Raw genomic sequence first — 16,158 nt, 5'->3', positions numbered from 1 at the left:
ACCTACTGGGGCACAGCGCCACCTCACTGCAACTGACCATGGGTCTTTCACTTGTGAAATTGGATTTATAACAATCTGCTTCATAAGGTTACTGCACAGGATGAAATAAGACAATGTAGGCAAAATTGTTAGCGGGTTGGGGCGCCTGGGTGGCTCAGTGGGTTAAAGCCTCTGCCTTCGGCTCGGGTCATGATCCCAGGGTCCTGGGATCGAGCCCCGCATCGGGCTCTCTGCTTGCCAGGGAGCCTGCTTCCCTTCTTCTCTCTCTGCCTGCCTCTCTGCCTATTTGTGATCTCTGTCTGTCAAATAAATAAATAAAATATTAAAAAAAAAATTGTTAGCGGGTTCTCCAGGAGCAAGTGGACCTAAAATAGATGCTAGCCAGGGTTACTGCTAGCTTTATGACCTGGAGGAAGCAAAACTTCACCCCTGGAAGAAAGGCTGCTACCTCACAAGCTTTATGTGGTGATTAAATACATATATATTACAATATTACAATATAATGTATTGAAACAGAGTTTATTAAAATCCCTTAGTAAAATGTCTGGCACTTGGATGGTGCTTAATAAATCTTAGTCAAATCTCAATCTATACCCTCAGCATAGCTTCTTAGGGTTACAATAATGCAGAATTGGTTTACCTGCTCTGAATCACAAAAAAATTTAAGAGTATTCTCCATGATAATGAAACTTTAATGTTTTACTCCATTCTACTTGAGCAAATTTGAGGAAACAGAATAACTGGAAAATAGATACAGAATAAAGCTGAAGAAGCTTCTTGCCTGCAGGGTCACGTCAGACTTATTTAAGGGTCCTGGATAATTTTAGCACATGAGCGCCTCTTAATAAAATCAAATATTTATGCTTTAAATGTCGAGATCAATAAAAGGCCAAAGTGGCTTTTGGAGGGATGACAAGGTGAATGAAGAAAACTGTGGGAGAAACAGCTCTTAGGGAAATTACCTGCCACTATCTCAGCCTTGAGCCTTAAAACAAATAAAATTACAAGAAAATTTTTCTTCACTTTCTCTTGTTATTATCCCTTTCATTTTCCTAAGTATTTTTACCAGGCCTCATGCTTGAGGTTTTCACTGTACCTAGATAAGTTCAAGTTAGGACACTCTCCAACCGGGGACACTTTTCCACGTGTTCACTTATGATACTGCCTTGGAAGTCAAAGAGCTCAGCTACTGTCAGATATTAAGGAAGACGTATTTAGCCACTGTTTTCACAAAACAAACAAACAAACAAAAAATACACACACACACTTCTCTTCCATACCCACTCATCATTATATTTCAGATGTGTATAGACATTACTACGGCGTATATTTTCCAAATCTGCGTTTCTAAACAGACCCACAGCTAGAGACAGGTCTGGTGATTACCCAAATTCATTGTTTCTGATTCCTGCAAGTGTTATACAGAAACTGCTAAAATATTAGGCTAGGAGAGAAAAAGGAAACTAAAATGATGGATGGTTCAAATTTCTATGGTTTTCTCAAAAGGCCATATAGCCAGAATGAGAAAACTGTCAGCTGTGCTGGTAAAGTCTCCTTGCGAATGCAAAGCCCGAGTGGTACTATACCAGAAGGCTTGGTACCTCCTGCTTAACCACTACTTTGTGATTTAAACCTACTTTATAATCCAAAGAGGGAATGATACATAATAAAAATAAAATTTCATAGAATATGATGCAGGTCATGGAAAATAAATTGGGATTATCTTTTGTTTCCTAATTTTATCTTTTATTTCCTAATTTTCTTTTAATGGACTTTCTAATTATGAAACGCATATTGACTATAATATGGGACCACAGGAGACACAATCCAGCAGTTCTTTTTAATGGCTGTAACATATTGGTGCATAGCATTTATTAAGATAATAGAAAAATTATATAGAAAGAAATGGTAATGAAATTCTACGCTAGTGACAACCATTTTAGAGCATCTGGAAGCCTCCTCATGCTGGAAATAAAACAAAGGCACAGACATGGAAGCCATGACTACTTCCAATCTCTTGACTTGGTCTTACAGTTTTACACCAGGGGAAAAGCCATCTTTTACTTAGCGATACTATAGACAACAATGTTTCAGTGCCTGCAAAAGGATTTATTCCTCTTAATCATTCATCCATTATTAAGCATGTTCCCTCTGGAACAGTCAACAATGAATCAAAAAATATATCCCTTCTGTTAAAAGTATAGTATCTATTCTCTTGGGGCGATTTTCTTGCTTTTCTAATTTATTTATCATTTTTAGCAAGGTTTCTTTCCCCTCCAGATATAAAACCACATTTGGTTAGAAAGTTTATTTTGACCCTTTCTAAAATATTAATATGCCCTTGAGAGTACAGTCACTGCAACCTTGACACATTAGGCAAACGAAAACAGGTACCAAAGTAGAAATGGATTTCTGAAAGTGTAGGTCAAATGAAAATCTGAGCTTGTTCATTCAAAAAGTAATTAACACAATTTTAAAGACAACACATTTTATAAAAATCTGTGTGTATATGTGTGTCTGTGTGGTATATGTGTGGTGTGTGTGTGGGTATGTATGTGTGTGGTAGAGTATATAGGTGTGTGCGTGTGGTGTATAGGTCTGTGTGTGTGCAGTGCAATTTATAGGTCTGTGTGTGGTGTGGTGTGGTGTGGTGTGGTGTGTGCATGTGTATGTCTGGTGTATAGGTGTATGTAGTATGGTATAGAGGTATGCATGTGCATGTGTGTATGGTATATAGGTATGTGTGTGTATAGGTGCATGCGGTGTGTATGGTGTGTGCTTGTGGCACAGGATGGTGTACAGATGTGTGTGACGTGGTATGTGGTGTATAGGTGTGTGTATATTATGATGTATAGCTATGTTTGTGGTGTACAGGTATGTGTGGCACGGTGTGTGTATACAGTATGGTGTATAGGTGTGTGTGAGTGTGTGTAGGTGAGTGTGGTGCGCACATACAGTGTAATGTATAGATAGGTAAGGACATGTGTGGTGGGTGCATGTGTGTAGGATACATTTGTAGTGTACCTCCTCCCAAGCACAATTCTTAAAAAGGAATGAAACGGACCCACGATAAATTTTTGCTGAGAGCAGAAGGGGAAGGACAAAAGGGCAGGAGGAGGAGAGGGGAAAAGGAAAGAGGAGAGCTCATGACTTCTTCCTTATTTACAGAATTCTATCATTTATGTTTTTGAGTGAATTAGACCAATTCCCCTTAAGAGAACTGAACATTTCACCAATAGGACTTTATGGTCTTCTGCGTGACTGCATACAGTGTCCAACCCTTGTGCATGCTTGGGATCCAGCGGAGTAATCTTAAGTGATCTAATTACAACATACTGAACTCCTTAACACTTTTTTCTTTAAATATGGCTCCAATGTTTCATATTTATCTACAATAGCACATTAGTTGTTAATTTGAGGGGAGCTGGCTTCCAAGAAAAACCTAGTTAGTATCTTCCTCTAGGAAAATTGGAGGGAAAAATTATATTTTGAACACCTTTAAAAGAATACAACTAAAAGATAAAACTGGCAGGGGCCTCTTTTGTGAAACAATGAAAATGAGAAAAAGAACAAATTTTTACTTGGTGTCTATGAGGTGTCAAACAATGTGCGTATACTCTTTCATTCAATCCATCTAGTAGTAACTTCTAAGAGTAGGTACAACCACTAACCCAGCTCACAGGTTATAAAACAAGAAATCAGTTAATTAGCCTAGCCCAGGGTCACGCTGCTAATTAGAGCTGAATACACACTCACTTTCCTCTATTCCAAAGCACATACTGTTTACACTTTATCACACTAACAGTTTCCCAAACCAGGATGTTGGGGATGAACTGTAAAACTGAACTGTCCTCATTTGGATACTTTTTAGTTTTTACTATTGGCTTCTGAAACAGATCATCTTCCTCATATGCCTCTGCTACGTAAGCACCGGGCTCAGTGGTGGAGATATGGCCTCTATTACCTCAATTAACAGCCACTCTATTTCTAAGAAAAGGAAATTTTAGCTCAAAAACCATGCATCCACCCTGACCGATATGCCAAATCTCATGGCTAATTTTCCTTTTAGCACTTGCAACTGAGCTTTCTCAGTTCTCAGTAAATGAGAACCTAAGGAAGTAGATGATTTTGGCCGCTGAGCAACAGATGGGGCAAAACGAAAGGGGAAAAAGATGCAGGAAGAAACTGAAACTCGGGAAGTGATGAAAACTTGCGGAAGCAAGTGACAACAAGAAAGATAAGGAAGGAAAAGAGGAGGGAGACTGGTCGCCACAAAGCACAACGAATTCATATTGTTGTGGCCACGAACAGAGTTTTCTTAGTGATTAAGTGACCCCTACTTCCCTCCCTCTAAAATCACTTCTCAGTTTGCAGGCTCATGACTCCATCTGTGTAGTTACTGGTTCACTGTTACACACTGTCCCAGTGCTGGAAAACAAGTCATCCGCCAGTTCAAATATTATTGACTCATCGACTGAATTCTTTTACTAGGAGTGCATGTTGCGATGAAAGGCCGGGCTCTTGTTGTTTTAAGAATACTTACTCGAGCTGTACATGCAACCGTATTATTCTCTAACTATCATTTTTCAGTTTGTTATCGTGAAGGTATGAAATTTATGGTGGTATATAGTTTTCTATGAATAAGTATTAAGGTTATGAGGGAAACGCAGTCACTCATACAAGGGGGTTTTGAGAATTGTCGTGAAAATGCAGATATCCACTTGCCTCTTCTCAAACCAGAAACAGGCTTTATTTCTGTAGATTAAATTAATCTCTCACACTCATGAGCATATCCTTCAGGAGTTCCTTTCATCTGGACAACTCTAAAAATACGGGCTGCAATCAAGGGTCTTGTTGCAGAATAAGCCAACTGCCCAGCAATATTCGCTTAGAAGGGAGGATGATGAAGCGGGCTTTGTTGGTTCCGTCATTCATACTTACTAACCATAAGTTTTAATAAATTATACCAGCAGTAACAATGGCAGTTAACACTTAGTAACTTATTACATAACAGAAACTGTCCTGAGTACTTTGAAATACCTCATGTTTTCCTATTCGATATAATAATTCTGTAAGGTAAGTACTGTTAATAACTCTGTTTTATGGATAAGGAAGGTGAGGCAGAGCTTCCGTGGGAAAAGGAACTTGCCCAAAGTCACACACAGGGTATTATTAGCTAAGCTGGGACTCGAATACGAGATTTTCTGACTTCAAAGCCCAGCTACACTACTTTACTGGCACCACTCGGAGGTAGCAGAATTGTCAGAGTCCTTCCAAGACAACTCCTAGCTCTTTAGGACAGACTTTCCATCCGAGCTAAAGAAAACAGGTCAAAGGAAAAGTCATCTATCTCCACTTCAACTAGTACTTCACTATGCATGTTTCAAGCCTCAAAGTGAGTTTTCAAGAAAACACGATCCTTCTTGGAAGGAAAATTACATGTAAAATCTTTATGTTTTTCACAGTTAAAACACATTCAAATATGTCTTCCTCGGCTTTATACTACCCTCTCTGTCCACATCCAATCGAAACAACGAGGACCAGTTTCCATTAGCCTCAGGTAGGTAGATCTTTTTTGTGGCAGAGCTGACAAAGCCCTCATCTGGCTTTATGACTACCTCACACCTCAAAACAATTGAGAAAGTATTTTTTTTCCTTTAGAAAAATTTGTTGTATAACTCCTCAGACTTGCCTATGAAGTCAGATTCCTGACTTTTCCATAAATAAGTATTTACATACAGACAAACACATAGACAGAAATAATGAAGAGGAATGTTCAAAATCCCACAGTTCAATATGACTATGAGTCAATATTTTGGAATATGCAGAGTCTGGACTTCTGCTGAAAGTCCACAATGGAGGGTAACCCCCTCTTTCTTTTAGGACCTGTGCTGCGTGGTCGTGTAATGCTTATGTCTGTGTTTCACGCATATTCCACTGATCCTAATGATAGTATCTATCACGCATTGAGTACTTACTCTTTTCAAAGCAGATTTTATGTTATGAAATATTCATAATCAGTATACATTTTAATAACAATAAACTTTTGGACCTATATGTCATTCATGTTCCCTGAATCTTTAAATTTCCACCTTGTACAAGTCTCTGCTTTGTTTTTAAGCACGCCCTTTATTTTAATGTGTGTTGACTGTCCTTAAATAAGACCAAAGAACCCATGAGTGCAAAGCCCAACAATGTCTTATCTTTCCATCAGGGTTACTGACTGACCCAGTTTTAGGGAAATACTGTTCTCTTGTCTCTTACCCTTCAAGACACATGCAGGTCTTCTAAGATTTCTCTGCCGAAGTGTCAGAGAAGAACACAGATACAACACCAAAATATCTGAGAGCAATCTGACACAGCCAAGCCATAAGCATTAAAATGCTTTATAGTATCTCGTTTAGTTTTTAAATTCATAATCATTTTGTTTGCATTCTAGTCTATAATATATCCACGTTTGCTTCACTGTAAATTAAGAGGTTCTTCCTCAGAATCTCTAAGTAAAAGTGCACAGGGCATGAATATGCCCTACATCTGCGCTCAGGTTCACAAAGCCCTCAGCACGCCATTGTACTCCTGGTGCTACAAGACCTCAGTTCGGAAGCATGGAGTGTATGTCAATTTTTATTTTAAGGGACAATGACCTGCAGCTAATTGCATGACCTGGGATAAATAACTCTATTTCCATTTAATTGTCTGACACAAATGTCTACCCCTCATTCTCCCAGAGCAAATATAAAACGACTTTTCCTGAAGTGAATCATTTCTCCCAAATGCCTTCTATATTATAAACTGATGACAAATTACTCAAAAACATTTTTTTTCAGAGAGCAAATTGAGCACTTTTTTGGGAAAAAATCCTGATGCTGACTCAGGGTTAGTAAGATAGATATTAAAGTGCTAAGATGTGTAGAATCATATTCCTCACCCAGAACTTACTTTTTACTTTTATGTCTTTCCTAACTCTAGAATATAAATCTTCTGGGCCAGCATAACATTCCTTTTTTTGTTTCTCTCATTTCTTCTTTCTCCTTTCTTATTTACATTGTCTGGCACAGATGAACTATAAGGCTCTACTTTGCCACTAGGTAACTCCAGTCTGAATTTCTTTTTTAATTTCATGCTTCAAATTATATAAAGTAAATGAGGATCTTGTTTCTTCTGTAAGCTTAAAATAATTTAGAGTTTACTTTAGGAAGATTTCTACAGTAATAAGGAAACAGCGAAATATGGGATAGAAGTTCAGAGGACTCGGTTGGTCTGGACCTTAGATCTGATAATATTTGTACTTGGTTCCCTCAACTTTCAGATAAGATTAAGAATAATATACACTGTATGGTGACTAACATAATAAAAAAATGTGCATTAAACTTCTTTGCAAATACTGCAGTTTGAGTTAATTTCAAAGTACTGGGCTAATTACATTCAGATTCCAGAGCTCCTGATTTCACCTTCCGATTGAATCATGGGGCTAAGGCACCTTGGATAATGAGACTTCAAATTCAGCAGGATGGTTTCTCAGAGAAAACACCATGTTGAAAGCTGGCACGCATGGAGCCCACACCTTCCTCCCAACACAGGGGAAGCACAAACACCAAGCATGATGTCCTTACCTGGGTCAGGAGGCATACAGGCACAGGAAAACTGGGTATTGTAGCCCACTTTGAAGTTGGAGTTGATGGGGTAGTAGTCCGCTAGCTTGATCATCTTCTTGAAAGCATCGTAGATAAAAATGAAGCTAATCAGAGAAGAGAAGCCCTCTTCGGTGAAGCGAGTGAAGTATTGAACCAAGAAGCTGGCATCTGTGGCTACCAAAATGAGACACAAGAAGGCTGACCACAGGCCAATCCAAAGGCGAAACTCCAGGTAGTCAAAATTATGGTCCCTGGAAAGAAAGGAAGGAAGGAAGGAAGGAAGGAAGGAAGGAAGGAAGAAAGAAAGAAAGAAAGGTAATCAGACTGCTCCTCCCTGGAACACAAAGAATAATATAAAACTACCCAATAACTGCAGAATGATTGCTAAAAACACAAGATCACTTGTAGCCACTAGATATGAAGCTCAGTCTTGATTTCATCCAGAAAATATTAAGGTTAAAGAAGGTGGTCTAGTGACATCATCCTGCTACCATAAAGAAATAATCCCAGAAGTTTAAGAGTGGCATATCAAAAGCAGTCCCAGCATTTATACGTAAATAACAACTTTCTCATTCAAAAACTCTGGTCCCTGCCTTTATGGAGTTAATAAAAGAAACACTTTGAAAGTGTCACGTTGGTAGCCAGTACACACTCAATAAATGTTTGTGAGCTTAACTAGTTAATGAAGACACTAAGCTAAATAAGGTCTCTGTCCCCACATCATTGCAATCATTGAGGGAGACAAAATGATGAACGTAATCACACCATAAAATAGTACATGATATCTAAAGGTTCCACAGAGTACCCCAGAGGAACAACTAATTCTGGCTGGAGGAGGACTAATGGAGATGCAGAAAATTCTCAAGGAATTTAAGGATAATAGGATAAATGCACTGTAGTCAGAGCAAGAAAGGCTGTCTTGCTGTGTTATAGCCAGATCCACTGCTTCTCATGAACTTTGCCCACAGACATGATGTCCTCCTGCTAAAGTTGTGTGTAAAGCATCTTGCGACCACCTTGTTTTTCATCTGTTCCTCTCCCACAGCAGTCTTAGAATAGGTTGCATCCATCAGAGGATGCCTTTTTTTTTTGAAGGCCTTTCCGTTTCTTATAAGTAAATTAGTTCACATCTAGGAAAAGATGGGTCAAGTGTTGACATTCTACCATTTCATATTGATTCTTCTAAAATTACCTGAAGATTACTTTATAGTATTTCTTTCTCATCATTCGCAATGAAAAAGCAAATAGTAGTAGTCATATTTCTTCTACGAGAAAAAGAAATAAATCAAGGAGCATGCATGCTTGAAGCTTGACAGACTTGCTTTTAAACAATGAGTTTCTGATGGTGACATTTTTTAATACTTTCCTAAAGGCATGGTATCAATGCCTTCACCACCACCAACCCAGGCTGGGCCACCAAGAAGTTTGGTGAGGTTGCTTGATTAAAATCCTTACTGATATCCATGTTTGCCCTGCTCAAAGCCATTTTCCACATCACAGCCAAAATGATCTTTATAAATCTATGTCAGATCCCCCCACCTCCATTTAAAACCTTTTGGTGGCTTCACACTGCTCTTAAAATGTGGATTCTCTAAACTAACACAATGTTTGGCATACAGGTTTCCAGTGAGAACTTGCTGGATGGAATTAAGGCATAACTATGGTTTAGGACTTGAGACAGTTACTGACATGACCTATAAGCTATTACAGGAAACCAGGAGATCCTGAGTGAAAATTTTATAGAATATTAGAATTAAAAGGTCCTTAGATACTGAAATGGTTAATTTTATGTGTCAAGTTGACTGGATCATACAGTACCCAGATACTTGGTCAAACATTATTCTTGGTGTCTCTGTAAGGTTGGTTTTGATGAAATTAACATTTAACTTGGTAGACTTTGAGTAAAGCAGATAGCTTTTCATACTGTGGATGAAACTCATCCAATTGAGTTCTTCAACCAAATACAGAAAACTACCTGCCAACCTCAAGCAAGAAATTTTCTCCAGCAGATTGCCTTTGGGCTTTCTCCGGAACATGCCTCTTTCTGGTTCTATAGCAGACACCCTTTGAACTTGAACTGGAACATCAACTCTCCTGGGTCTCCAGCCTCCTGGCCCACCCTACAGATTTTGGAACTGCTGGTCTCTATGATTGTGTGAGCCAATTCCATAACAATAAATCTCTTTATCATATTGGTACTGTTTCTCTGGAGAATATTAATACAGATGCCGATTAGTCAAATACGTCTCATTTTATAGATGAGGACACCACTAAGGCCAATGGAAGTTAAGCCATTTATCCAATGTCAAGGTTTTAATGGCAGAGCTGAGCCAGAAACCAAATTTCTGCCTTCCTGGATGACTCCTTTAAAAAATTACACCATCATTCCCTTACCTGGTGCGTATTTACGGTGGGCCTTAAGATCACTGCCCTTTGTATCCCTCTTTTCACCAAATCACATAAACTGGAAATACTACAAAGCAGCAGACTATTAACACTTGGGTAGAGAGTTATCTCCTACAGGTTTCCTGGAATCTCTCTGAAGACATCTTTTGCATTCCCTTTCCATCTGGAACCCCACTGCTTAATCCTATGCATGTCTTTGTGAGATAAGTAGACTACAGAAAAGCTAAATTCTAGGAATTTGAGGTAATTTACGTTATCACACAATGAATCAAGTCTCAGTCAGAGCTAAGAAACAGTTTCATCACTTCTGAGCCAACAAACTTTTTTCATAAAATAAAAATTTTGAACAATTACCTAGTTTTGCTTCCCTAACAAGATGACAGGACAATCTTAATTTATTTTAAGAATGCTAATGGTTGTTTAGAGAATCTATGTTTACAGGACAGGATGAGAAACAAATCCAATAACTAGCTAATGGTTAGGAACACCCGGTTTGAGTACAAAGGAAAAAAATGCATGTATACACTTAAATCTTAGGATCTAAACGATATACCAAAATAGGGGCTCTACAATACTTAAATACTCCCAGAGTAGCTCCATAAGAATAACCCAAATAAAATCACTAAAACCCATGGAACTTCATTATAAAAGTGATACGTTTACAGCAGCAAGAAGGATGAGGAGTAAGACATGAGAAACTTTTTAGAACAAGTTGATCAACAGGAATGACTACAATAAAATGGCAATATTACATCCAATAAGCTTATCAGTCCCTTTAGTGCCAAGTTTAAGTAGCAATTAAGTTATAAAAAGTAACAGGAAATGACAGTACAGACAAAAGGAACTATTGTGACTAAACGGGCTTACATCCTTATGATACCACTTGAGTTATAGTTTCTAAGGAGCATAAAACCAAGGTACAAATTGAAGAACTCATCTGAAACATGCTACAGAAATTAATGTTTAGTCTCTGACAGATATAAACTCCCTAAACTACATGAATAAATCCAGTAATATAATAGAAGAAAATAATCATTTGAAGTCCTCTAAGTAAAATGTTCAAAGACTAGAAGGAAAAAATTACTGAATGACCAAATGACAATTACACAAGTTAAACTCCAACTTTAATTATGAGGCTTGTACATAGCTTAGAACACAGGGTAAAACTTCTTTCAGATTTCTCACTCAAGAAAAAGAAAAGGTATCTAATTTTCCATTACTGGTTTATAAGGTGTAAAAACAGTGCAAAAGAGGCTCCAGAATTAGGAAAACAAAACTACAACTGGCATTTGGAAAGCTTGTAAGCTCGTGCCTTCGTTTTGTTACTAATCTTAAAAGGTGAAAGCACATCTCTCATATTCCTTTATGATTCTCCAGTTTACAGGGCAAACATTAAAACCTGTATCCCATGTCAGGAGGAAACCAGTGAATCAGGTGGAATTTGCATTCAAGTCCACTGAAGCTACAAAACAAGGATTTACCCACTTCTCAAAAAATGGTAAAATATGTCGGGAAAAATCTGGGTAAGACAGACCAAACCAGTTTCTTTACCGAAGGACTTCTCAGATCCTTTGGGAAGCTAAAGTGTAAGGTGAATTACTGAGAGGGGGATAAAATATACAGCATTTTCTGTATAAAATCTGTAAATCCAGAAAATGGATTTATTGGGATTACAGAAGCTTTTTGTCCAAGGAACACCTACAATGGGATTAGAAATTGAGGAAATACACTTTGAGAAATAGTGATCTACACAAAAATAATCTGTATCTAGACACAATATTAGCACTGTTGTTGTAATATTGAGGCAAATGATACAGCATTGTGAATAAAATAATAAGGTCTGCCAAATAAGCACCACATGCTACTCAGTGATGAATTTAAAGCACAGTTTCTTGAATGTTTCTTGTTGCTTTACAACTGTTTTCAAATAAATCACTTGGAACTATGTTTACATTACCAATTATGATGAAACAGAAGGGAAAGTGAGAAAGGAACTTGCTTAGTGAAAGGAAATAATCTCTATCCTACAATTATCTAAAGTAAACTGGGATACAAACATTTTCTGTGTATTAAGGCTCTGATCACATTGCATCCAATAAATCTTTCTGCAAAGGTTGCACATGTTTGTTCCTGTTTATAGTACATGCTTGTTTCATCTTCCCACAAAAGCTTTCTTGTCTCACACAATGTTTTCTCAAACATATAAAAACGGTTTGACTTTCTATAAACTGACACGAAGAGAATTCTTTCCAATGTCCTGAGAATTATGACGGAGGAGGGATCTGTCGTGGTGAGCCAAGAAAATTCACATTATTTAAAATTTAGAACTTTAAATTTTCTTAAGATCCTTGCTGATGTCCTCAACCCAGCTTTCAAAACACAAATTTCAAATCCTCATTCCCTCCTCTGTCTTGGGATTGTTTTTGATAGCTCAGAGTACTAGCACTTAAGTCCATGAGGTATCATGTAGGTAATAAAATTTCCAATAACAAAATCTTAAAAATTGTGTAACAATAGAAGAATACAGAAATTCCAACAAGGAATGCCAGCAAGTCATATGAAATACTTCAATCTACCTAAAGGATTGAGATCTGCTGGGAAAGGCAATTCTCTCTATGAGGTATCAAGTTCATTAGAAAGAGGCCAGAAGACCCAATTTGATTTTGAATCTATTTGTGTGCTAATGTGGTCACTTGGATAATTCTCTTAACCTGATTTTCTCCTTCTTAAATTGATCCATCAATTTCAAAAAGAAAATGTGATAGCACAATTGTTATGTCCAATAAGAGTGTCTAGTGACTCTGTAAAAGGCAGAAAGTGAAGCAGGAGTTCAAACTCCAGCCCTACCTACAACAGATGATGGAGCCTTCAGCAATGCACTTACCTCTCCCTTCCTGCTTCCTCATCTATAAAACAGGGTACGGTCCGTCCCTCAGTACTGCTGCAGGACTCCAATGAGGGAGTACATCTAACACACTTAGGGTAATACTTGGTGCCTTGGTACATGATCAGAGCTCAACAAATGCTATTACTCAGCTGACTCTTGAAACACATCTTTAGTTAAGCACACCGAGATGAAGGTTAGGAACAGTGGATCACTGGAGCAGCTAGTTTCTTTCATTAGAGTCACAGGACCTTGAACAGGACACTGCATTTCTCTAGTGTGAGTCAGGATCATGGCAGGAAACAGAGGGCATTCTCCAATGGGTTTGTGAAGAAAACATAATAAATTGGCTATTTTCAGAGCTGTCAGTAACCGAGAATGGCAAGGTGCTCAGGGACTAGCAACATCGGGGGGCCATTTTTACCTCCTGGCTTGGAAAGGCCAGGGAAGGACTGGAGTCACCCGATGCTGGAGAGGCCTAGAACCAGGTCTGAAGAGGCACCTTACAGGGGTGATACTCAGGGGACAAAACCCTGCGAGACAGCAGTGTTAACCAGGGACAGGGAAGTGCAGGGAGGTAGATGCACACCCCAACTTCTCCCCCTCCCTGTCCTACAGATGCACTACCAAGCCCAAGACGAAGCCAGCAGGAAAAGGAGCCTTAGTGCTGCAGTCCACACTGGGGTCAGCCCCAGAGGCACAAAGCAAGACTAGAAGGGCAGAGAATGATGATGAGGGCAAACAGAAAGGACATCACATGGACCTCAGCTGGATCGAATGTAAAATGAGCGTTGGAATACCCCATCTTCAAAGGCCTTTCAACCTCCACATCTTAAAATTCCCACATTCTAATCGACCTAATTATGATTCTATGCTCAACCTAGACGATGAATGCTCTACAATTAAACAGTCCTAATTTATCATTAGATATGTATATACATACTTGCTGAAATTAAATAGAAGCCTCTCGAAAACTAGAACAGGCCCCGTGCTGCTCAAAATCGTGAGGGGCTGACCAGCGAACAGGCAAAAGATGGCTCCAGAGACAGCCGTGCCCAGGAAGCTCTCCAACACGCCCTAATGGAAAGAAAATAAAGCTGTTAAAAGAAACGTCTTTTTTATTCCCATGCGTGATGTCACTAGGGAAATTGAGCACATGAACATGCTATTACAAGGGCCATAGCAAACATAGCAAATAGACGTGAAGAAATAGATTCTTCCCAGTATGAACATCCCCATTAATTTCACCATACGATTTAGTCACCCCTCTCTACTCCGAGGGCCGCTGACCTGCTCCAAAGAACTGTGGCGATGATACTGACTGGTGGCTGACTATAGAAAGCAAAAGGGGACTCTGATCCACTCTAAAACTGCTACCTGAAGCTTCTGCATGTAAAAGCACACTATGCAACACCACCACGTGGGCAGGAGCGATTCAGGACTTCCGGGGGTGTTTTTCTCTCTGTGGTTACCTTCAGTCTTTGTTTCAGCCTGATTTTACCTTGCACATAGCAAGAACTTATAAGTAGTTACATTTTTTTAAAAGATTTTATTTATTTATTTGACAGAGACAGAGAGAGATCACAAGTAGGCAGAGAGGCAGGCTGAGGGAGAGAGCGAAGGAGCCTCCCTACTGAGCAGGGAGCCTGATGCGGGGCTTGATCCCTGGACCCTGGGATCATGACCTGAGCTAAAGGCAGAGGCTCAACCCACTGAGCCACCCAGACGCCCCAAGTACTTACATTTTATACCCAAAAGCTATTTTTTCTTTTTTTTTTTAAATTTATTTGACAGAGAGAGATCACAGTAGACAGAGAGGCAGGCAGAGAGAGAGGGAAGCAGGCTCCCCGCTGAGCAGAGAGCCCGATGCGGGACTCGATCCCAGGACCCTGAGATCATGACCTGAGCCGAAGGCAGCGGCTTAACCCACTGAGCCACCCAGGCGCCCCAAAAGCTATTTTTTCTAAAGGAAAGATTTGAGAGGGGAGCAACAGGGGCAAAAAAAATAAAAAATAAAAAATAAAAAAAAATATATATATATATACACAATTACCTATTCTTTGTCCAATGTAAACTTATAGAAGAGCTTTAATTCATTTTAGAGGAAATACATGGGTAGGGACACAAATAACTAAATCTTTGTGGCCATACCTCCCTGTAGTTATCCCTCTGGAAACTTAACCCATTGTTTTCCTTTAGCCAAACAAGAACAAGGAAACATGAACCATGAAGCATCATTGAATTAAAAGATTATCCTGTCATCTTATTGTAAGTTATTACTTAATCATGTCATTTGGGACCAATGCCTCAGATGACAACAAACTAGCTCAAATCCTCTACTTTTCATCAGTTCAATTTTAGTTAGAAAAGCACATGTTTATTTTGAGAGGATCCTTTTCTAAACTTGAAATAGTATTCTATCAAGGGATGACCTTTTAAATATAAAAAGATGACAGAGTCCCTTTATTCATACATAAGGGTATACATTTAAACCATAAAACTTGTAAGATAAACATTTTTCAAATGAGTAAATATTCTATAGCTTTAAAATACATACATATATATATATATATATATATATATATATATATATGTAATGGTAGGTTAATTTATATAATAGAGCCAAATTATGTGATCTCTATATGTGTATACTAAAACAAAATGGTGCCAGGAATATCTTCCTCTCCAACTGAACAATAAGTTACCTGTTCATAGAAATATGATTTATGTTTACATAAAACAAGTCATCTCTTAATCTAAACCACCCTCTGTTTGGAGCAGAATGGATTTCTGGGTAATCTGAGACACCACTCAGTTATTCCCTGCCCCCGCCCCACCAAAGAGTTAACCTGTCAGTCTACATTCACTCTCCACAGCCCTGAAAGTTCTCCAGCAACTTTTACTCACTTATCATAAAATATAATGAAATGATTACACAGTCATTGTTTTTTAAAATCAAGTTACAGTTACGGAATAAATAAGTCACGGAAATAAAAAGCACAGCATAGGAAATATACTCAATGATACCGTAACAGCATCGTATTTTGACCGATGGTAGCTATAAATTGTGGTGAACACAGCATAACATATAAAGAAGTTGAATCACTATGTTCTCTCTACACCTGAAACTAACATAACACTGTATGTTGGCCAAAGTCAAATTTTAAAAATGTTTAAGTAAAAAAAGTTTAAATATCAAACTGGAAAAAAAAAATCCACTTACAGAACTTAAAT

At 38.4% G+C, this 16,158-nt stretch overlaps 1 protein-coding gene across 4 annotated transcripts in view; it reads right to left on the bottom strand.

Moving 5' to 3' along the window:
- The window catches only part of SLC4A4 (solute carrier family 4 member 4), a 355,406-nt gene that overhangs the window by 77,170 nt on the left and 262,078 nt on the right, over window positions 1-16,158 (bottom strand). For all 4 annotated transcript variants that reach the window (XM_047719486.1, XM_047719487.1, XM_047719484.1 and 1 more), the window contains exons 13-14: window positions 13,868-14,001; window positions 7,614-7,885 (exon numbers count right to left, since the gene is read on the bottom strand). In XM_047719486.1, coding sequence (XP_047575442.1) covers window positions 7,614-7,885; window positions 13,868-14,001 — 406 coding nt within the window. The remainder of the gene's footprint in view (window positions 1-7,613; window positions 7,886-13,867; window positions 14,002-16,158) is intronic.

This window comes from Lutra lutra, chromosome 2 (assembly GCF_902655055.1).
Source record: "Lutra lutra chromosome 2, mLutLut1.2, whole genome shotgun sequence".
Lineage (NCBI taxonomy): Eukaryota > Metazoa > Chordata > Mammalia > Carnivora > Mustelidae > Lutra > Lutra lutra.
Note: the sequence above shows the minus strand (reverse complement) of the source record. Positions and strands in the feature narration are given on the sequence as shown.